At 36.1% G+C, this 22741-nt stretch overlaps 1 protein-coding gene across 2 annotated transcripts in view; it reads left to right on the top strand.

The window, feature by feature from the left end:
* The window catches only part of MPP7 (MAGUK p55 scaffold protein 7), a 149567-nt gene that overhangs the window by 110864 nt on the left and 15962 nt on the right, over positions 1–22741 (top strand). The window contains exons 8-15 of one of the 2 annotated variants that reach the window (XM_050311405.1): positions 1046–1127; positions 2073–2158; positions 3938–4012; positions 4601–4797; positions 5316–5380; positions 14245–14265; positions 14366–14377; positions 15448–15489. In XM_050311405.1, coding sequence (XP_050167362.1) covers positions 1046–1127; positions 2073–2158; positions 3938–4012; positions 4601–4797; positions 5316–5380; positions 14245–14265; positions 14366–14377; positions 15448–15489 — 580 coding nt within the window. The remainder of the gene's footprint in view (positions 1–1045; positions 1128–2072; positions 2159–3937; positions 4013–4600; positions 4798–5315; positions 5381–14244; positions 14266–14365; positions 14378–15447; positions 15490–22741) is intronic. The other variant, XM_050311413.1, reaches the window with a different exon arrangement.

Raw genomic sequence — 22741 nt, 5'->3', positions numbered from 1 at the left:
TATACAGACAGTGTAATGGAAATGCCCTGTATTTGCATTTACCTCTAAAATCCTAATGCTGCTTTTTTTTTTTTTTTTTTTTTTTTTCCCTTTTTGATGGATATATTCAGGAAAAAAAAAAGCTTTTTACTTTTAAACAGTTACAAATTTTCAGATATTAATAATAAACTTCAAGTCGGTAGCTGTTGCTGCAAGGTCAGAACTTAATATTGAGCTATAAGCTAGAGGTGTCAGTATACAACTTATAAATTATAAAAATACGTTTAATATATTCCTAATGATATGCAGTTCTTCTTGCACAGAAGTCTAATCATCAGTTTTTTAAGTGAGATTAGCTGCAGCTAAATCTATATTTTTGAAACTCAGACTAATTTGAAACTGTAATGCAAACAAATGCTTACTGATATAATTACATAATAAACAATACATAAGAATAAGGCTGGCAATTTGCAAAATTACTTTGCTTATGGATAGAATTTCATACTAATAAATACAAGATGTAAAATGAAAGGCACAAATACAGCACATTCGTGGTTTTTTATTGATAGCATTGTAAAGCAAAATGATGATCAGTGGGTGCACAGGCAGTTCTGAGCATAAAGTGCAACAACTATTAACACAGATACATTTTATGTACCCATAGTTTGTAATGTGGCCTATTTTAATGTAGGAACAACGATTTATCAATTTTCAGCAGTAGTTTAATACAGCTTTAGCAGCAGACTCAAGTAAGTTACACTGCACTTACGTTAATCTGAAAAGCAAACTTTTTCCATCATGATTCCTTTTTTTTTTCTAAAGCTGTGTACTCACAGAATGCATGAGTTCTGAATGGAAAAGAAGGCACATTTTAAGAGGATAGTTATAAAGCAACATATTTTATATATTCTTTTCATGAGCAAGTATTGTTCCTGGCTTATTCACATAGTAATATAATGTCAACTTTTTGCAGTTATACATAGCAAATGGTTTTTAGTGTAGCATATTAATATTTTGGTGAGATTAACCAAATAACCTTTTCTTCATTTTTCTTTTTTTACCCAAGGGAGCTACTATTAAAAGGGATGAACAAACTGGTGCAATTGTGGTGGCCAGGATAATGCGTGGAGGAGCTGCAGATAGAAGTGGTAAGGTGTTACTGCTCATCTGAAGAAGATGAGATAATATGGCATATTTTGTAGAAATTAAATACTCAATTAAATACTATCAGAAACAGAAGTATTTCTACTCTGGACACTTTTGCAAAATGATATTTCAATACTGGTATTCATGCTGTTTTTTTCCCCAGTTCAGTTGCAATGATGTGTCTTTGAGTTAGCAGTTCCAGTTTGTTCCAGTTGAAGACATCCACTTAGAAATCATAGAATTTGCTGAGTTGGAAAGGACCCATCAGGATTATCAAGTCCAACTCCTGTCCCTGTGCCAGACACCCCAACAATCACACTGTGATGGGATATGCCAAGGTTACAACCTGCTGATGGAGAAACTCAGGGTGCTGGCATTATTTTATTTTAGGACATCCACTTGGAGTTTCAGCTGGTAGTTCTCAAAGTAACGGCACATCCCTGACTGCTATAGTTTAGTTTAGGATGCTCAGTGTCTGCAAGAAGTCCTGAATTATACACTAAAGGGCCTCTTTCCCTGAAGAAAATCTAGGGCAGCTGTGTTTTACTCTTAAATGGGGTAATGGAGCAAATCTAGATAGATAGATAAATTAGCAAGCATTTGTGCCACAATTTAGCACTCACAGCCTAAGTGATCTTTGCAGTACTTGCAGCTGTGTAGCAGTAAGAAAGCAGTATGAGAAGAAAAAAAATTGGCATAAACGTTTTTCAAACTTCTGCAAAAAGTCCAGAAAAGTTGTAGAAAAATGGTACTAATTTTTAGGAGAAAGATAGGGAGGTGAGTAAACCAACCACTTACCTGGGATGACAGTAGCTGTTGTTATGTTCACCATATATTCCTCCTTTTCAGTTAAAGTGTAGGAACAAGGGAGAAGCAAACTGAATGTTAATGGTAGGTTTTGTATAATACATAGGTATAGTTTCACAACTCCTCTTTTTCTTCTGTAGGTCTTATTCATGTTGGTGATGAACTGAGGGAAGTCAATGGTATTCCTGTAGATGATAAAAAGCCTGAAGAAATAATACACATATTGGTAAATACTAAACATTTTAAAATTAATTTAGGAGAGCGAAGAAAACGTAATTAGACTTATGATTTCTACTTTATTTCTTAGAAAAAAAAGCATATGCGAATATAATGTCTTGTGTTCCAGTGCCATCATTTACAAACCTTCTCTTTAAGAGTGATTTCCTACTCATTATATATATGTGCAGTTATGGCTTATTGGTAAAGAGTTAAATACAGTAATATGTTATAAATATGTTGCAGAATGTTGCAGACTTCAGTGTATGATCTACAGTTTTTAAGGCCCACTGTGATCTGTTGAATTAAAACTATTTTAAATGTATTCATTAATAATGCATTCACTCCGTGTGACAGTTAATTCCTAATACATGTACTAGATAGACTATTAAGTGGCTTATTGAGATTTTATTTGACAGTTATTTGCATTATATAGCGATATATTCCTCTGTTTGCGCTCCTCTGAACTGCACAGTCTCTAAAGCGAGGCTCATTACTGACTTATGAAACATTATTGCAAATTAAGTAATTTAGAATTTTTCAGAAATATTTAATATTTTTACATAAAGAAACTGATGAGGGTCATGACAACTCTTTTATTCATGCTGTAGGCATTTCTACATACGTAAATACCTCACTGTCCTGCTGAATGGAGTAACTGTCTCACAGTTTCAGTTCAGTAAGCAAGATGATTCATTTCAAGTGTTAGCCTGCTGATATTCATACTTACTATATGGTTTCATGTTCGCTACACAACTGTATTTTCCTACAAAAATTAATATTTAAAAATGTCTATAAACACAGTATCACAAGACAAGGTGTGAATAATTTCCCCATCTACCTCTTCGAGGTACAGTATAAACATCAAAAGCTAGTTAGAGCTTGCTTCAAAAGTAACAAAATTATTGATTCCAGTCCTACGGCGGGTAAAGTAAGAACTTGGCTGCTGCTTGTCAAACAGTGAGCTCTGGGAGCGCAGACACGCCGGCAGAAGTTTAGTCTCGCTGGTAGTGGACAGGCCTGTTTCCATTTTGCTCAAATCGTTGGCTGTCTGTTGCACTCAGCGAGTTTTATGAAACTTGTCGGCTGCATGCAATAGTAGCAGAGGCTCCAGCTGATTAGCACTTCCTTCAATAGCAAAGTGTCACTGAGGCAGTGGGAATATATTGTGGTTAATAAGTAAAATGCAGCCAGACACACTTTAAGTGGGATATAGGAAAGATGAATGGATGAGGTGGTTGATGATGGCTAACTTGTTTTAAGATTTATAGTGGAGGGCTTTTTTTCCATTTAGTAGACGTAATATATTCAAATATGTTTTTCTTTTCTAGTTTCTAAAGTTGCCAAGAGAATAAATCCCCCCCAATAGCTCTATATGATAAATATGGCACAAGCCTGTTTGAATTTTTCTATCTTTTTTTATTTTGAAAAATGAAATGTTAGTTCGATTTTTCCAGGGATGTCCAAACTGTGCCAGGAGTCCAGCACTTGCTTCTAATATGCATACATTTTAGCTGTAGCATTTTCCCTTGCCTTCAGTAAAGAACTGGGACCTCTGAACCAGGCAGGCCCCAGTTTTTAACAGTCCTTCTTTGCCCACCAATAAAGCAAATAAAGCCAAGCATTTCAAGTGCTTTTGTAAGGCAAAGTTTGGTTTAGTGAAGTTGTCAAACTCCGTGGACCGTGCTTGGGAGATGATAGATTCATTATTTTTGAGTATTTTAAAACTAATTTGTATTTCTTTATCTTTTAAATTTTCTTTTAAATTTTCTTTTCAAATGTTCACCAGGCTCAGTCTCAGGGAGCAATTACATTTAAAATTATACCCAGTGTGAAGGAAGAAATGCCAATGAAGGAAGGCAAGGTAAGCAAGAGTGTTTCAGTAACTGTTAGGCTGAGTGACTGTTTGCTTGGGTGACAGAAGCAAGAATGTGATTTATGCCTCTGGACTCAGTTTTTGTAACGTGACAGTGTAGCACTGTACAATTCATTAGGCAGGCGCTGAATTTACGAGTGGGTGTAACATTGTTCTTAAGCCCAAGCCCTACAGCTGTGAAGTTGACATAGGTAATCTTCCATCTTCTGCGAGGACCTGGCTTGCTCCCAAGTACTCCTTTTTCTTCCATCGTCCACTAGGCAGAAGACACTGGATGGCATCTTGGTTCCAAAGTACCTTCTCTTCTGTTCCCACATGGGCACGCTCTGCACCTGCAAAGTCCCACTTGCCTTGAGTCATAAAGCCTTTACTCCACTGAGGCTGCGGCTGCAGAAATAATGAATTGAATGTTCCCGTATGAACTTCTAATGTTAGACATCCATAAGGATGTTTTACAGCTGTAAATGTTTACGTTGTTTTAGTTTAATGGTTTTGAACAGTAGAAACAGAAAAGGGAGGTATCTTTGGATTCCATTTAATATTTCAATTCTAAAGGTAATACATGGTTTATTTCAGATGTTTATCAGAGCCCTATTTGACTATGATCCTAATGAGGATAAAGCAATTCCTTGTAAAGAAGCTGGACTTGCTTTCAGAAAAGGAGATATCCTTCAGATCATGAGCCAGGATGATGCAACCTGGTGGCAGGCCAAACACGAAGGTGATGCCAATCCCAGAGCAGGCTTGATCCCTTCAAAGCATTTCCAGGAGAGGTGAGCTACTGAGAATCATAATTTCATTATTTTTTGTGAGAAGAGACTAATTTGCTGAGTTGGTAGTTTAGCATAGCTGGCACGTGTAATGCTCATAGATTACATGGGTATGATAAACGTGCATTTGCAGCAAGACAACTGAACTTGGAAACACACTGAAATACTTTGGATTTCCTTATTTCTCTGGCTAGAGTTAATAATGACAAAAACTGATAGGATAACACTGTTCCAGATTGAAAGAAATACCATATGGAAAATAGCACATCAGTATCTGTATTCAAACTGATGTGCTATGCAGGAATAAGAACTGCAGCAGGTTTTGGAGAGCTTACAAAACTTTGAGACTGAAGATTTAATATTTTTAGATTGTGAATAGATTGCATTGTTTTATGTTAATTTCATATAAAATCTTCTGGATATTTTGCAGTAGTCTCATGATGTTAAGTGTTTATTAATCCCAAACTTATAGTGAAAACTGAGGAGTTTGTGTCTTTCCCCCACCACCTCCCATTTTATAGGAGATTTGCACTAAGAAGACCAGAAGTGCAGATTCAGCCACAGAAAATTTCCAACAGAAAATCATGTAAGTCTGTGAACCTGGAACAGAAATAGTACTCCAGATATCTAACCATATGAAGTAGCAGTTTGTTTCAGCCCTGTGACTACAGGATGCATTTCTCTGGGCACACTATCTTCTTGGTCACATTGTATCAGTAGGATAATAAATACAAATGCTGAAATTAAAATTTTTAAAAGCAGCTAACAATTTTTCCCCAGCCCTCTGACTTGGTTTTGAAGTTATGAGCCCAGTTAATATTTTGATATGTATTATTTCAAAGGCTGAAGAGTGTTCTTTTCCTGTTGAAATAGTACAGAATTGGCTCAACAATTTATATGATTTGGACTGCATCAACACAAATTTATAATGAGAGTAAGATAAAAGATCTGATAGTCTCTCCATCTCTCCGCCATGTAATTGGTGATTTTTTGTGTCCTGTGAAGCAGCAGAATTTTTAAAAGTCAGGACATTCAGTTCATTGATACACATTCACAGAATCAGTTCTTACTGGCTTTTAAACAAATTAATTCTTAATAGTCTCTGCTTTTAGATACAGTAGTTGCACAGTGTAAGAAAAATCAGCTCTAAGAAAGTGCATACATTGAAACAAATATTTTCTCTTGAGTGGAATTTACATCAACATCTGTTTTAAGTATTATTGCATATTTTACTTGACCTGTTATTTCTTTCAGTTGTACAGACTCATAACAAAGTGAGCAATGTAAGAAACTATCACGCTTCAGTAGGATCTAAATCTTAAATACAAACGTGACTGTGAGTTCAACTAGAAGCATTCAGAAAGTGGTCTAAAATTTCCAACCACCTTTCATTCTCTAACATTGAAACAAGAAGTATGGATACTATAGCAAACAGTGGATGCTGGCACACTAAGTGCAAAACTAAATGCTTTTAACTTTAAAACTCCTCAACAAGGTTTCTATTGCGATTTCCCTAACTTCTTGCTATGGCTGTTGTGTTCTGAAGCTTGACAATTACTGTTATTTTTCTAATAGTCTGCATTTTCTCCCTTTCGTTCCATTTCACTGTTTGATTTTGTGCTCTAATGCTACTGTTAACTCCAAAGGCCTTGATTAGCTTTTTTATTACAGTAACAGAGTTTATAATGGCACTGTAGCTTTTCTAATATACATAGACCTTAGAAACAAAGAGGAGCTCCTCCAGCTTGTAGTAAATCTGTTGTTTTTCTAGGTTCTAGGTCAAAAGTGTCTGCCCCAGTTTTGGAAAAGGGTATAGCTATTTCTCTCTGCCCACTGTTCTTGAATCTGGATAATATCCTCAACAAGAGCCTTCAATTAAGGTGGCACTGGTGCTTTTGAAGAGGTAAATCAGCTGCTGCAGCAACACTGCATGAATTATTTTGTAATGGACTGCATCTTTCTATTGACCTTCAAGTGAAAAGTTTTACAAGATGCATCTCATTTCCAAACAGGCAGCCTGAACTTGATTGGGAATTGCCAAAATTACAACCCAGAGAAGCCCCACAGTACGATAACTACTGTTGTCTCTGCTGTTTGTCTCTTCCTCCCCTTTCCTTTAAAACATGACAGAACATTAGGGTCAAGCAGTATGCCTATTGTTGCTCACTTTTTGGAATTTCTTGGAACAAAGCAAGTTCCAGCTAAATGCCATCTAGAAGTCAGTGGTGCCTCTTGAAGGAGGGGAGACTGCAGAGGAATGTAGGTTTGTCATTCTTCCCCTTCCCATTTCTTAAGACAGTCTGCTGCTACATCTGCCAGATTTCCATGGGAAGAGAGGAGGTGCTGTTCTGAGTAGAGGTTCATCCCTTCATTCAAAGACTAAACATGTTTTTAGTGCTGGGAGGGAATTCAGCTCCTTCATAGAGAAGGTATTTTAAAGATCAGAATTAAGCTCTAGAAAAAATGTCGTGACTCGGATGTTGCTCGAGTTGCTCTGAGGAAAACCTTCCACTTGCTTGGATTTTCAGGAAAATTCCACATAAGCTGGGAAACTCCGTGCCTTTGTGCTCTTTCTAAAGTCAGTCAGCTTTTTGATGTCACCAAGCGCGGCAGTGAAGCTGTGAGATGTGGAGGCTGTGTCTGTGTGTGTGCACGGCAGTCACCTTGCCAAAACTGGGAGATGCTGAAAAGTTGCACGTTGCTCAGCTGAACAAACAGCATTCTGCCAGCATTGCAAACATGTAAGGAAGGTAACGTGGCAAACAGAAAATTGGAAAGGCCTGCTGGGTCCAATTGGTTTTTCTAGCCCTTTTCTATAACGTGCCATATGGCCCAATGATTATTGCCCTGTATATGAAGGTGGGAAATTGGGGATGCTTGATTTCATCAGATTCTTTTTTAATCCTGTACTACAGGCCTTCAGCTTGTATAGGGTTCTCCAAGGTTTGGAAGGGTAATTGTGTAGGGAAACATGTTCTGTAGATCATCCTGAGCAAGCAGTGTATTGAGAGGGTGCTTGCTATTGCAGTTGATCCCATCCAGTCATGTGACCTGAATTTCCTTAGGAGTTTGAAGGGAAAGGGCAATTTGCCAGCTGATGTTTTTATGCCTTCCAAAAGCAACGAAAACTTGTTGACTTCAGCAAAGCTGCTAATAGAAGTCCCTTTCCTGACAGGACTGAGAGTTGCACTAGGAAGCTTTCTTGGAACATGATATTTAGCAGTGGATGTTGGCCTGCTCTGCTCAGTCAACTCATTACACAGTTCCCGTGTTTTGTAACAAGGAAGAAACCTGGGCACATACCTTTGTTTTTAATGGGGAGAATCAAGATAAAGTATTCTGTTTTCTTGGATACCTAAAAGATGTGAGTCAGCTCTGGTTTCTCCAGTGGGCTTCCAGGGTAGTAGTGTCTTTATACTTGAAAATTAATCTAAAAATAAGTCAAAATCATATAACATATGAGAAGTGTCCTACAACTTCTTTTTATCTTCCTTCTTAAGCCAGTTCTAGAACTGGAAAGGACTGTTGTATTTCCCTAGAGAAGGACTTCTCTGAAACATAGTCAACAACTGTTTAAAGTAACATGAACATCTATCAGGATTTGCTTTGATAATTAAGTATGTTTCAGAACCTGTAAGATTGGATTACTTTTGGGAAGCCTTCTTTTTGTTTCCTGTTTTAAATTTTTTACTCTTTTCAGCATAGCAATGCATGTTGTGTAGAGTTGCTAATCTGTACACATATTTGTGTATCGTAAATTTGGAAGCAAAATAAAGGTGGGCTTTTTTGGTTGTGCTCATATGCATATAGTTACTGAGGAAGGAGAAAATACTTTCCACAGAACTTTTACAGCAAGAATTATTTGCAGTGAAAAAAACAGAAATACAATCAAACCTAGTTCTAAGTTATTAAAAGAATCAGTTTATAATGGAAATGCCAAATCTTATTTTCATTTTAATAGCCAGGTCAGCTGTGTCTATCTGTAAATACATGTATCTGTCCCAGCATTTAGCCCTTTTCTCAAAACATAAACCAGAATCATTGTACCCATTAAAGTGAAAAACATTTAACATGTTGTGTACACTGGAGGAGGGGGCAGAACAGTGTACACTCTATATTGAAAGGTAAGTGAAATCACACTTTTCCATTTGCAAATGGGGAAGGTGCACAGTTTGATGGTAACTGGGAGTAAGGTTGAAGGAAACTGATAATATAGGTGGAGCCTGCAGTGACAAGAGGTGGTTTTACATTGAGAGAAAGATGCAGAAAAAGTAGGAGTAAAAAAAAAAACAAAGGAAAAAGGGAGGAAGTGAATTTTTTTATTGACGATAAAGAAAAGGAGAGGGTATTGCAGCAAGGGCAATGGAAGAACAGATGGACAAAAGCTGCCCATAAACACTATTAGGAAAAACCCCACAGAGGATGGGCTTTGAAATTATTAGATTAATGCAATTAACAGTATTATGGAGCAGCATTACTATTGTTATTACTTGCACTGTGGTTCAGTTGTTTATTGATTCTGTTTAAATAAAACACTAATATATTTGTTTTGTTAAAGTTTTTGAAATGGTGAATGCAAAAATTACTAACAGGAACTCTGACCTGATTTGTTTTGCTGTTATTGGCAAAAAACCTTAGTAAGTTCAGCAGTAATACTTGATAAGTTTTAAAAGCATGAGATAAGTGGCAGTTAGATGTTCTGAGCTGCTGCTAAGATTCATATGTTAATTCCCAGGCTCAGGGTTAGTGCAGAAATGATGGAGGGATAACAAACCACTGAAGCATTTTCAGTGTTCTTCTCCAATACTTAACAGCAATGACTTTTCAGCAAAAAGCAGCATTTTACATTAAAACTGTGGGGAAAATTATACTGGGGGAAATGTTGTAAGGACAAGCAGCTTAGAAGAGAAAATAGGAAAATGCAATGAAAGTAAAGGAACAGAGATGCATGGGATTGTGTGAGCAGGAGTGACCCCTACTCCTACTGACTGTTGGAGTGCTGAGGCAGTGGATGTGCAGTACACCTGACCAGGTGTGAGGGAGCTGAGGCACAGGAGGAGGTTTGGTCAGTGTGTCTGCCTGCATGCAATCAGCTTCTGTGCGTCTGAGCTTGTGAGCCACTGCTGAATGCCAGCTCCGCAGAAACCTGCTCACCTGGGAATCCTCAGTAATACTTAACAGCATTCCTGGATTTAGGAGGTCAACTTAGCTTGGACACAACTTTGTAGCCAGAGTTGTCTCTGTGAGTTCTCCTGTTGCTGCGTGATGGCTAAGTTGGAGTGACAGGAGACTCAATACAGGGGAAAATTCATTTATTTAACAGCTCCCCGTTTTTTAACTTGAATACAAAGACTACTCGTGGCCTGACTCTAACAGTCATTGCCAACAGGCTTGGTTATTCCTGCATGTGTAGCTTACTTTAATTTGTAGACAAAAGTGATCATCTGGTTTTTTGAGGAAAAAAATCCCTTTGAAAAACAACCAAATAACGTACTATTCTGCAGTTGTCATAAACTACAATAATTGGCCAAGACATTATATTCCTTCAGCATAATTTTGCTTTCACAGCGGTTACTGTGTTTATTCTTCTGTTATGTATGTGTTGTCTCTGGTATGAAAATTACTGGTAACTTTATATTTTATACTAGTGTAGCCTGTAACTTCTGTTAACTTGTGCAGTGCATACATATGGGTATATGTATATCCCTACTCTGTGTATATAGTTTATTATAAATATACATGTGTATGCAGCATATATGACAGAGCTGTTCAGAGATGTCTTTTCCATGAAAATACATTTGTTCTATATATTTAATGCTAAATGTAGATACTTATTGTGGCAAAGCCATCATCATATAGTTTTTCTAAGGCTTAAAACCCATTTTACTTTCAATTTTGATTTACCATATGTGATTGGCATTGTATGAGCAAGAGGAAAGACTTAACTGCAGCCAAATGGTGTTCATTCGAACAAGATGTAACCCAGTTTATCCATAGTTGAGTGTCTTGTGAATTGAAGATTGTGTTCTGCCAACAAAAGATTTTAAACAGGCTAGAAGAATAAATGCTTTGTACCACTCGTATTTGAAGACCAAACATTTAGGATAAATTTATAGTAGGACTCTTTTGCTTGTTAGAATTGCTTCACAATCTTAACTCTGCCTTCCTTCTCAGTATTTTTGTGTTCACATTTGATTGCCCACCTGCAGGTAGTTACGAGTAAAACCAAAAAGTAAAGCAGACCTGAAGAGATAAATTGGTACATTAGCTTTTTTGTTCAGAAAGTCTCCTGTCCTTACAAATATTGATTTCCTGCTATCACAGAGAAATTAAGGATACCTGAAGCTGGATGACATTTGAGTCAAGGTCACATGAGACAGAAGCGGAAATGGACCTCCTAAACTCTTGCTTTGTCCTTCACTGCAAGACTGTCCTTCTTCATTTTCTAAATTGTCTTTGTAGAGATACTGTTATCTGATGGCTTTATGAGAGGATTAAATTAGATAATTTTAAATTTCCTACAGCATGAACATACATGTATGATTCAATCTACAAATCTCTTTAAGATAAAAACCTGCAAAACAGTATAAATGTTGATTGCTGAGTGGGGCTGTTCATCACTAAAGAATCATGAGTGTTTATTCACTGTAATGCAGATCATTGTACATCACAGTTTTTTGCTTACTAAAGTGAAGTGTAATTTAAGGGATAATGTAACTTGTTTTTGATAAGAAACTAGAACAGAACTGCTGGATCTCATTTTAGACTGAGAAACATTTAAGTAAAATTCTTTGATGGAAATTTTGTTGAAAGAAAGTCAACAAAAGCTAAAAATCTTAATTTGGTGCTGGACTGTTCCAAGGAGTTGAGAATGTTCCTGGAAGTGGCCCTGGTTTTGAGCTTAATAAGTAGTATAATTTAGGTGAGGCCCCCAAAACCAAATCTTGATTATATTTCAGTTAAAATACATACCAAAACAAAAAAAGTGTATGTGATATTGGTTTTCACTGTTATAGTTTAGCGTCTTGGCTATGCTGAAACCTTTCTAAAATTAATAAAAACACCTACTTCCTAAGCTTCCATTGCACTTGTGTTTCCTCCTTCTTTTTCCCCATTTATGTCTTGTCACAGCTTTGTTGTTTCATAAACCTATTCCATGACTGTTTTCTTTGGAATTTTCCTCTCTCTTCCACAATACATTTAATTGTTTGTATTTCTTCTTTTCTCAGTGTTTTATTTATTCCCCGTTGCCTTATGTTTTGAGGTTTTTTTCCTTTTGTCATTTCTTTTGTTTTCCTACTTGCCATTAGATTTCCTCCTCTTTGGTCTTTGACCTCTTTTAGTCTCATATTTGTCCCTTCTAGACCTCTATTTCCTTTCTCACCCCACTCCAATTAAGTGAAGCTGTATCGGTCCCAGTTTTTCATGCCTCTGAACTTTGGAACTTTGGGCACACACTTGCTCCAGGTGCACAGAGCTGTATTAGTTCGTGGTGAATCACAATATGAAGTTCCCTGGCAAATAACCTCTGACTTTACTGGGGACACGCAATAGCCCTGGTAAAGTTCCTTGTAAAAAGTTGGGGATACATCAAGCTGGGAGATACATGCTGATGACTGTTCATAGCTGCGTTAAGCTATGAGAACCCACTGCTTTCCAACATCAGTTCATTACAGACTGTTGCTGTCAGCCTTAAGAGTAGCCCAAGAAAGCCAAGAGCAGTATTAAGAAGGAAGATTTTTAACAAAATACAGAAATTTCAGAACTCCTTCACTTTATCTCATTATTAAACCTTGGCTTGTAGACATTTTGGCTTGTGCTCTCTGTGGTCAGCTGGCTCCCTTTGGAATCCTAACGTTCCTTTATGCATAAGAGCATTCCCTTTCCTAGCAAGGCCAGCTCAGGAGCCTGAGTTCCCTTCAGCTTTTCTCAGCCCTGCTGCTGTAACTCCACCATCCACCACACCTGCAGGACTCCTTGGAGTCTGCAGTGGTCAGGGCTGAGTGAGTGCCAACCTGTACAGACCTCTGTACATGTGTATATCAGTACATATGGATCTGTTTTTTCTTCTGGCCCAGTTTTTTATGTTCCGTTCAGGAGACTTTTAAAATCTGTTTATGTGAACTGGTTTTGAGTATTAGCGACTTGTTTTCAGGAGATACGTTGCAATCTATTGAAAGTCATGGAAATGGATATATAGAAAAACTTGTACGTATCAGGATACATAAGAGTTCTCTCAACACTGAGAAGGAAAAGAGAGCAGTACTAGAATGCCAGTCTGCCACCCTAGATGCAAGCTTTAGGGTATTTGTCAAGAACTGGAAGCTTTTAAGTCAAGAGAGGAAAATGGATCCAGCACTTTCATTCTCAAGTCACAAAGCTGTCATCAGTCTTTTAAGGCACCAGATGTGGTCAACCAAGCAGTGTTCACCTCAGAGGACTTCCCAGCCTACTTAAACCATATGGTGACCTTGAGTGTAAAAATTAAACTTGAAATAAGATTCAGCAAAGTCTTCCAAATTAGTATTTTACAATGTAACTCCTCAAGAAAAAGGGTACCAAGAAATGATTCTACAAAACAGTGTTTTTCCCGTGGCTGAAGAGACTTTTTCATCCATTTCATGACATGAAATGAAAAGACCTCTTCCATATTATCATTCTGAGGAAAGACAAGCTTTAGGGAAAGTCTTTGAAATATTTATATTTTAGGCATATTTATCCAGATTGTAAAGGACATTTGAATGAGATGTAGGTTGTAAAATCTCTCTATAAATCTGGACCTTAGTATATACTACATTTGTGAACAAAAATTTCATTATATTTATCTTGCTTTTCTTTAAAAGCCAAAAATGTACTACTACATCTACTCTCAAGGCAGCAGATAAGTAAGCAGAAAGTCTTCAGTAGATCTATTATATTAGAATATTGTCAGAGAAAAAATTGCAAGAGTATATAAATTCTTTCAGCATGTTTCCAGCTACAATTGTAGATTTTTGAAATAAATTAAAAAAAAAAAAAAAAACCAAACCCAAAAAACCTCTCAAATCCATCTCCAAGGGCAGTACCAGCTGTTACTGTGAGTGCAGAAAAATACTGAGATCATGTTCATAGTAGTGATTCTTAGAAATTCTAGGCTAAGACTGATTAATTGGAATTAACAAACTTTGCATTTAACACCAAGAGATCTTCCATGACAACTGGGTAAGGTCATTGCTACCAAAGGACTAGTGAAAGAATATTTAAAGTGCACGCAGTATTTCAATGCCTTTTTAGGTTCTTTTCTAACTGAGTGTAGTTAAACATGTAAGTTAAACTCAGTACTGGTATGTCGGTATATGCCTCAATATAATAGGTGCTGTCAAGAGGATTTGAGAGTAGCTTACATAGCTGAATTTTTTCCTATTTATGAAGTATTAAACAATAATACTTTGTTTTTTTGGCTGTTCTAAGATGAGGAAGCGGTTGAGTGTGGTAGGTGCATTTTTCTTCTTCGATTTAACTTTTCTTTCTTAAGTTATATTTTCACTCCATTTAATGATTTCCTTTCCTATTTTTCCTTTGTGCTTCTCAGAGGAAATTGAAGGTACATGTACAAAAGTTTCCCTGCATAGCCCAATAATTTTATTTAGAGAACATGTGTTTAGAATTAAATTGAATATAGTCCAATGTTTCTAAGAGATGTTATGCATATAATGCTTTTATATTGCCACCAAGTACATTGAATCATCTTTCTAAGTAGATAAAAATATCAGAATGTTCCTGGTTGCTGTATGTAATAATCAGTAATTTGAACTATTGTTTTAAACTGCTTTCTTTCTCTTGAACTTCTGCAAGATATACGTAGAAAAGTAGTGTGATTAAATAATACTAGCAACACTTGGGTGGGCTGGGATGGAAAGTGATGGTTCTGACTTAATTACACTGCCTTTGAGAGGTCTTGCATTTCTAATTAATACTGACAAACTGAGATGGTAGAAAGTTCATCTCTGTGGTATCATCGTTACTGTCTCCCCTAGGAGTGTAGCTGGTTACTGTTATGCTTGCAGCATATGTTAAAGTAATAGCAGCTGATCTCTTGTATTTTTTTTTTGTACTTAAGAGGCTTTTGTTTATAAAGGCACTAGAAATTGTAGCTCATATTTTTGATCAAAGGGCCTCTGGCATGTAAAAATATACATTATAGCTATTTTATATCAAATGAGAGGATGTGTTTTTGATCAAAAACCTTTCTGTCTAATCCAGTGAGCCAAAACTTAAAGCTAAAGTCTGATAATGTATAATTTCCAAAAAAGCTTGATTTACATCGAATCGTTTTGCTTTCTTTCAAGTGGCATATTTTCTATTAACTGATAAAATGTGAATAATACAGTGTTAGAATCCTTTTTAGAATGTTTGTTGTCATCACAACTTTTGCTTGAGAAGGTAAAAAGATCAGTGTGCATGCTGCAAAATCCAAGAATATCTCCAGCTAAAATATAAAACAATAAATATTGTTTTATGTTTTTAAGAAAATGGCTTATTGAAGGCTTTTTAATGCTATGCTTTGTACAGTTGTCATTTTTAAAGTAATTTCTTCTGTATTTTTTGCTGGGCTTCTAACTATTCTGCTTTATTTCTTGGCTCTTATTCTGTATGCTTTTACCCTTCGTCCAGAAGATGCTGAATGTGCTGGTCACAACAGTGGATCCTATCTAGGTGAGCAGTTGGTTACAAAAGACAATTTTGTTCCTTTCTTTCAGCTTCTTTTCCCTGGAACTACTGTGTCCACTTTGCTTTTGGGGGTAATCTGCATACAAATGTCCTTACTCTGCATGAAAAATGCATGAATATAAAGGTTTTAAACATGGCTCATTGGATTTGACATAAAGGGTGTATGTAGTGTATTCCTTTATCTGGTTAAACATAGGCTCCTAAAATAGTGGTTTGATTTTAAAGTCAAAATAAAATAAACATATAAATTTTGGGAAAATATTTACTCTTAAAAAGCAAGCAATGTGTTTAATAAAACAAAAAGGTTACTGTGTCATGAAAAGGTTGAGTTATTCTTTAAAGACTCTTTCAAGGTTTTATTCAAGTTTTGCTTACACATTTTTATCTTTGTACATGTCTATCTAACCATTTTGGGAGGATTCAGTGAGAGTACAGAGCAAATTTGCAGGCATCAGTTCATTTTCCACATTACAAAATATAATAAGTCATAATAACTCAATAGCTTAAATTTAGTTTTAAAACTGAGCTCTGTGTATCATTGCGGGGAGCAGGGAAGAGGAAGGGAACAAGTCCGCTGGCTTCAGCTTCAAGATTCCAAATTTCAAACAACAGTAACATTTAAAAAGGTGAATGTTCCATGATATGTTTCAACTTTTTAATTTGTGCCATTTTAAAAGCTATGTAAAAATATTTTAGTTGAAACTGTCCAGAATTCCTGCCAGCTGAAGGCTGGCTGGAGCAGATTTTGTGGCAACCAGCCCTTTTCCCAAGACTTTCATCCTCCTACTACAAGAGGAGTGGGAAGAAACTTGTCAAAGTACTTCAGTACTTCCAAGCCACTAGGCTCAGTGAAACATCCTAGACCAGAACAGTAAATTAGAGATGATTTTCATACTGCACTTCAATGGTTTTAAAAGTGGTATATAAAAAACATCAGGCACACACAGACCATATCATTGAAAGAACATTAACCTTTCTACAAAACCTGTGTGGCATAATTTCATCTCATGTTACCAAAAAGACCTGGTCATCTAGGAAGGCGGTGTCTTAAGGAAGGAGCTACTATTGTCCTATGTGCAAAGAACAAAAAGTCAAGATGGGCTGTACTTTACTTAGGCAAAACTTTACAAAAAGTATTGGGGAATTGCTGTACAGTTCCGGCAATGATTCTCTTGAGAGCTTTCATATAGTGATGTGCTGCCATTAGTCCAGAGATGGCACCTTCAGCCTTCTCATGCTGAGTATGTGCTGTTTGAAGTGAAATGTTGGAGACTCAGAAGACACAAAAACTAATGTTATGACCAGTTTTGGGGTAAGGACACAAATATATTCACTTGTTGTGAATAAGTAGCTATTTGGTTTAGAAATCAGAGGTTCCTTGGAGCTCTTCACTAAGAATTGTTCATTAAAAATTATTGTATCTTAAGATCAGGCAGGTAGGCCTTTGAGAGTTGATGTTACCATTCTTTTCCAGATGGTAACAGGACACAGTGATTTGTAATTCAAATTGTCTCATGCACTCCAGTGTCTTCTTATTTCACAAACCATTAGGAGCTCAATCCTATACAGACATATTTGGAGTTGCTTTTCTCTTAAATAATTTTTCAGTTGTATTTTCTTAAGGAACAAACTGCTGTGGAATAACTTTCTGGGCTGGACAAATGGCACTGCTTAGAGTGTAATAATATGAAAAAACTTGCTGACCAGATGCAGAGAGGACATAGAACTCTTACTTATGTGCTGTGCAAGGTTTAAAAGGTGGATAGTCTATAAGGTAAAGGCGTCCTAGGCAAAGACACTTTGTAAACTCTCTGTAAGGTAATGGGAGCCAATACCATATCTAACTGGTACAGTCCACCTTCCTGCTTAGGAAGGCCTTCCACTGGTCTGAGAATATATTCCTTCAATCCCAAGGGCAGTGAAGGCCTTCAAAGATACATTTTTCCCCTGCCTTTTTGGGAGAGTGGGAAAACAAATATGATTCTTGAAGACAACTTGTTGGGAATGTCCACCTGTGTTTTGCACACCTGTTTTTCGAAGTGAGCATCTGAATGTTTCTGAATGTGTATGCTCTTGAAACATGGTAGGCACTGACAGCACTCCTTGATTACTAAGAAACTAAGAATTTTTAGGCAAATCTCATCATTATTACAACATAAAGCCTTGATTAAACATACTACATTGAAAACAAAACCTAAAACAGTGTCACTGAAGGGCTTGAATCAGAACAACAAGTTCAGGGTGTTTTAGTGATATCTGAGAAACTGTCTATTTGCTGTAACCTGTTACAAGAGCAAGGTAGACTGAACTAGCTTAACCACTGATGAGGGAGTTGACCTTGGACAGTTATTGTGAGGTAAATTAAGGATGGTAAATCATTCATATCTCAAAATTCTAAAATCAGTTGCTTCCTGAAAACCAAAATGACTGAGTCATGTTTCGTGCTGCCCTTGATAGTATATAATCAAATCAAGGGAACTACAATAATTCTGGTATCAATTAATGAATTTTCAGTTGATCTTATGGCTTGTTCAGGGCTCTGTATATAGATATAGATAGGTATAGAGAGGGAGAGATAGAGAGAGATAGATAGATAGATAGATAGATAGAGATGGCTCTGGCATTTTCAGTCTGTGAACCAGGTTATTCTGTGACGATAGGACATTCTCAGCAAGCTTGTGTACTTTAGAGACATACAAGGTGGTCATGAAGAGTAAAAGAAGAGACAGTGTTCAGAAAGTAAAATGTCTGTACCATTTGGGGTCCAGATCTGTTATGTCCAAGGTTACGCTGCTTTTAATTTGAACCCTCTTCTCTAAAGGGGCTCAGATAAATTTAATGATTTTTCACCAAATTCTAATATTTAAGTCACAGTACAGTATCGTATGTTTCTGCTGTAATTTCCTGAGGAATTGCTGGGGAGAATGTTAGGAGTTTGTCTTTGCCAAGCTTAAATTCTAGCTACATTACTTGAACCTTTATGAACATACAGTAAATGTAGATGAATATCATCTGTTTACTATTCTCAATTTCGCCTTAAAACTCCAGACATAATCTAAATTTTTATTAACCCTGTCTAAATGTGCAAGCTGGGAATCAGTCCAGAAGCAAACAGAGTAAGAAGTCTGCTCTGTGTTTGTGCAGTTCCTGTGTAACAATAGAAATACTCAGTATACAAGCCAGTATAAAAAAACTCCCAATATTTGGGGAGAAAAAAACCCCAAAAATATCTAGTAAAAACACTATGTTCATACAAACCTAGATAATGACCATGGTGCCAAACTTACATTTGTAAGTCATATGAATACAAAAGGTGCTCATAAATGGATTTACAATTAAATAGCATTTGTTCACTCTAAATTATGTAAGATTAAACTAAATTCAGTGAAGAATAGATGTAATTTGAACATGTACTGAAGCACTTTAATGAGTGAAAATTAACAAAAGCATGTGTAAGTGCTTTATAGCATTCTGGAACTTTACTTGTGAATTTATGAACCACAGGTGAATTTATATGATATTATTTCTTGTTAGTGTAATTTCTCTAACTTTGAGAAATTACCTTCTGCTTTGATGAATATATTTGGATTTAAATTTACACAATATAGTTGCAGTCTACTTCTTCAGAATTATGTAATTAAATCTAAATACCCACTGTGTTTTTCATCAGCATTGTTTTAAAATATTCTAAGGGAGACAGGTTCACAAATTGCCTGTTTTCAGTTTGGATTTCTGTGTGAGGCCCAAGTGGATTTCTCCATGTGAGTGTATGGATGTTGTTCTGAGGTGACCAAATGCTGCTAGTGGTTAAAAGAATAATCACACTTTTCTGCTAGAGTTTTTTTATTTCATTCTTAGAGATCTGTGTGGTTTCTCTTAGATTGTTATTGGGCCTTAATTAAGTTTATTAGTAATGATTTTTGATTTTTATTTTATGTTGAGAAGTGTTACAGGTTTTGAGGAGTAGTTTGAGAACATTTGTTCTTAATATTTTCTTCTCAGAGGCTGCTCTTATTTCACCGAATCTGTTACATTCCAGCAGTAGTTTATGGGTTTGCATGTTCAGTAAGGTTCTAGTCATGTAGCTGTAACCAGTGAGCTGGTGCGAGCTTCACAACGTTCAGAATACTCTGTCACAAAATTTAGACAGAATTTTCCCTTTATTTTATAGTCTGCATACTTGGCAGCTGAGGTTAATCTCTGCTGATATCCATATTCCTCAGACAGTGTAGCCTGCAGCTCCTTTCATATTCGTCAACACTTATATTATCAAATTTTCTGGGCAAGCAACGCTTTTTCCTTTTGTTCTTTATAGAAATTTACTTGTAAGAGAAATCATTTAATAGAAATGTTATTTTTTCTATTGCATATTGGTATTGGGTTTGGTTTCCTGTAGTAATTTTCACTATATTTTTAATGATGCTCTATTGTTCATTTAAATATATGAAGTTTGTTTTTCATCTTTTCTGAACTGTAAAATATGCAAACATTAGCAGATTATTTTTTGCCTTTTCATAAATGCTTTTATTCTTGCAAATACAGTATCGTTTCAGTTCAGCTTAACATTTTTGTGCCGTCACAGTTTCCCAGCACAGAATGCAGACATTCGATAGAAAATATATATTAACAGTTCTGAAAATATTTAATAACAGTTCTTCACAAAATAGCTTCTGAAGATCACAGTAAAGTTAAGCCACATATGAGAGGACATATAATGGCAGCTGTGAGAGAGGAAGAATCATGTTTCCAGGAATGCTGCAGCAGTATCATAAAAGTGTTGGATATATTTGAAACAGTCTCACCTTTTCTATCCGAATTGTACATTTTCCTTGGTTTTGAATGCTCCTTAAAAGCAAGCTTTCTTGGGTTTCTGTATGGGACTGTTTGGATGGGCTTTGAAGAACAGTTCAAAAGAACTTTCAAATTGGCAATAGTCATAAAGTGGTGAAACAATCAGCATATCACGGGTTTTTAACAGTCAGTAGTTTTACAGAGCATCTTCACCAGCACACTACAGAGAAGTCAGCCATACTGGACATCTGTAATCTTCATCTCATGTTTGTTCTTTTTAATTAATATAATAGCTTTTCTGTAATGTCTAAGTCCTAGTTGAACTTGTTGTTGAACCTTCTTAGTATACAGGACAATATTGCTATTTTCATTTGAATGATAAGTTTCAGTCACTGAAATATCAAGTGTTTTGTTCAAGGAAGCCCATGTTAGCCATGGGCATGATGTCACCTGAGTCTTTGTGATGCTTTCTCTGCAGCCTGTAAAAGTGGCAAGGGAAAAATCAGCCTGAAGGCAGCACTGAAGGATTTCCTCCTTTCTGAAGGAATGAAAGGAATGAAAATTCTTAAATAACTCACCACCTGGCAGTTTGGTAATGAAATCTGAATAAATTGGATGGAGAAAAGAAGAACAAGTTACAAATGGCCTTAATAAAACCTAACAGGGGGGATTGAATTGATATGAAAATTTTGCAGAAAAAATATTTTTCCTAAAGATTGAAAAGTTCAACATGTAAGGAGAGGTTGAGAAGCTGTTGGTATTTGAGTGGCATTTGAGACAGCTGCTCAGGGGCACAGAGCTCTTGGTATTTGTAAGGTTGACACCAAATTGTAGTGGAGACCATTGATTCATCTTCATTTGATCTTACCTTTCACCTTTTCCAGATACGTGGATTCTGGGTTTTGTGACAAAGCTCTTTATTTTGTATTTTGTAAGCCATTTAGTAGTCAGGGGTGAGGAGTTATTCTGTATTTTTTCTCCTTTTTTTTTTTTTGTGATTTGGTTTGGTTTTGGTTTTTGTTTAGGTTTTTGGGGGTTTTTTGTTCACTTTTTTAGTTTTTTTGTGTTGTTTTTGTGGGGTTTTGTTTGTGGTTTTGTGGGTTTTGTTTCTTTGTAACACAACAAAAAAAAGGTGTGTTTTTTTGTTTTATGTTTTGGTTTTTTTTTAATCTGGAGCATTTCAGATGAGGCCTCAGGAAACTTGTAACTCACGTCATGTGTCTATTGCTAAAGTTACTTTTAATCATTATATAACTGTCTATGACATCAGGTATAGTAATGAGTAAGAGAACATCCTTGTGTCGTGATGGACTTCACCCTAGGGCAGGCAAGATCTCCCAGGCCCTCTTGTGGGTGTGTAAGCTCTTCAACAGGGCATTTCTATTTCTCATGCAGTTACTTCAGTGTTTGTTTTCTTTGAATAATAGCATAACTCAGTTTATTTCATTACGTTTTCATATCTCGTATTTTGATCCCTTTTCTACACCAGCCCATCTCCTAGTTAGTCTAGACCATACTGTTCCTCTTAAAAATGCCATCAGCCCTTCCCATGGATGGAATTTTCATCAATTTTCATTTTACTTATATAATTATATTTTGAATATGAATGGATTGGCATCATGGTATTCTCAAATTGTTCTTCACTTTTTGTGTGTATGCATATTTTGTAGATTCCCATAGGTATAGGGGCTCACATCAATTAAATAACATGGTTAACATCCTCTGTGATCCAGGTTCTGTGACAATTCATGCTGAGTGGAACTATGTGAGAAGTGATAAGCCTGTGACTAAGCCTTGTAGCATTTCTCTTCAGATCTGGTTCTAAATATTTACAAAATTGAGTCTTTAAACTTGCCAGATACTACCTTTGAAGAAGAAATTGTAATATGATTACTTTTCAAACACCTAAACGTAAGTGCTATTACATGTGGCTGAAAATCTGAGGTCACCATAAATTTACATGTGTTTACTGTCCTGTGAAATGTTCTGGGAAACAAAACAAACTTTTTCACTATTTAAAGTATAGCTTGTGTTTTACTCCATTCCTGGCAGATAGGGAAATCAGCTTTACAGTTGTTCCTCTAGTTTCTTCTAGAACAAAAATGGTGCCATAGAGATATTAGTAAAACGTAATGTAATCCAATGTAAAGGACTTATTTGTAAAATCGAAAGTAATCATTAAGAGAAGAGTAAATTAGTTTTTAACATATAGTGTAAAAGACTGTTTTTGTGATGTTCTGCTTGAAAATGCCTATGATTGTTTCCTTTGAGAGTACTTACAAGCTGTGTAAAATTTCAAGCCTTCTAGATAGGCACTGTAGATGTCACACTGATGGTCATGCCTTGTAAATGCAGATTTAATAGCAGTATTAACTTTTAATTTCATGATGTGGGTACTGTATTGTCTAAGATGTTCCTAGTATTTTGGAATTTGACTATGAGTGTT

This window comes from Myiozetetes cayanensis, unplaced genomic scaffold (assembly GCF_022539395.1).
Source record: "Myiozetetes cayanensis isolate MyiCay16 unplaced genomic scaffold, myiCay2020 scf1, whole genome shotgun sequence".
Lineage (NCBI taxonomy): Eukaryota > Metazoa > Chordata > Aves > Passeriformes > Tyrannidae > Myiozetetes > Myiozetetes cayanensis.
This window is presented reverse-complemented; position numbering and strand designations above follow the sequence as displayed.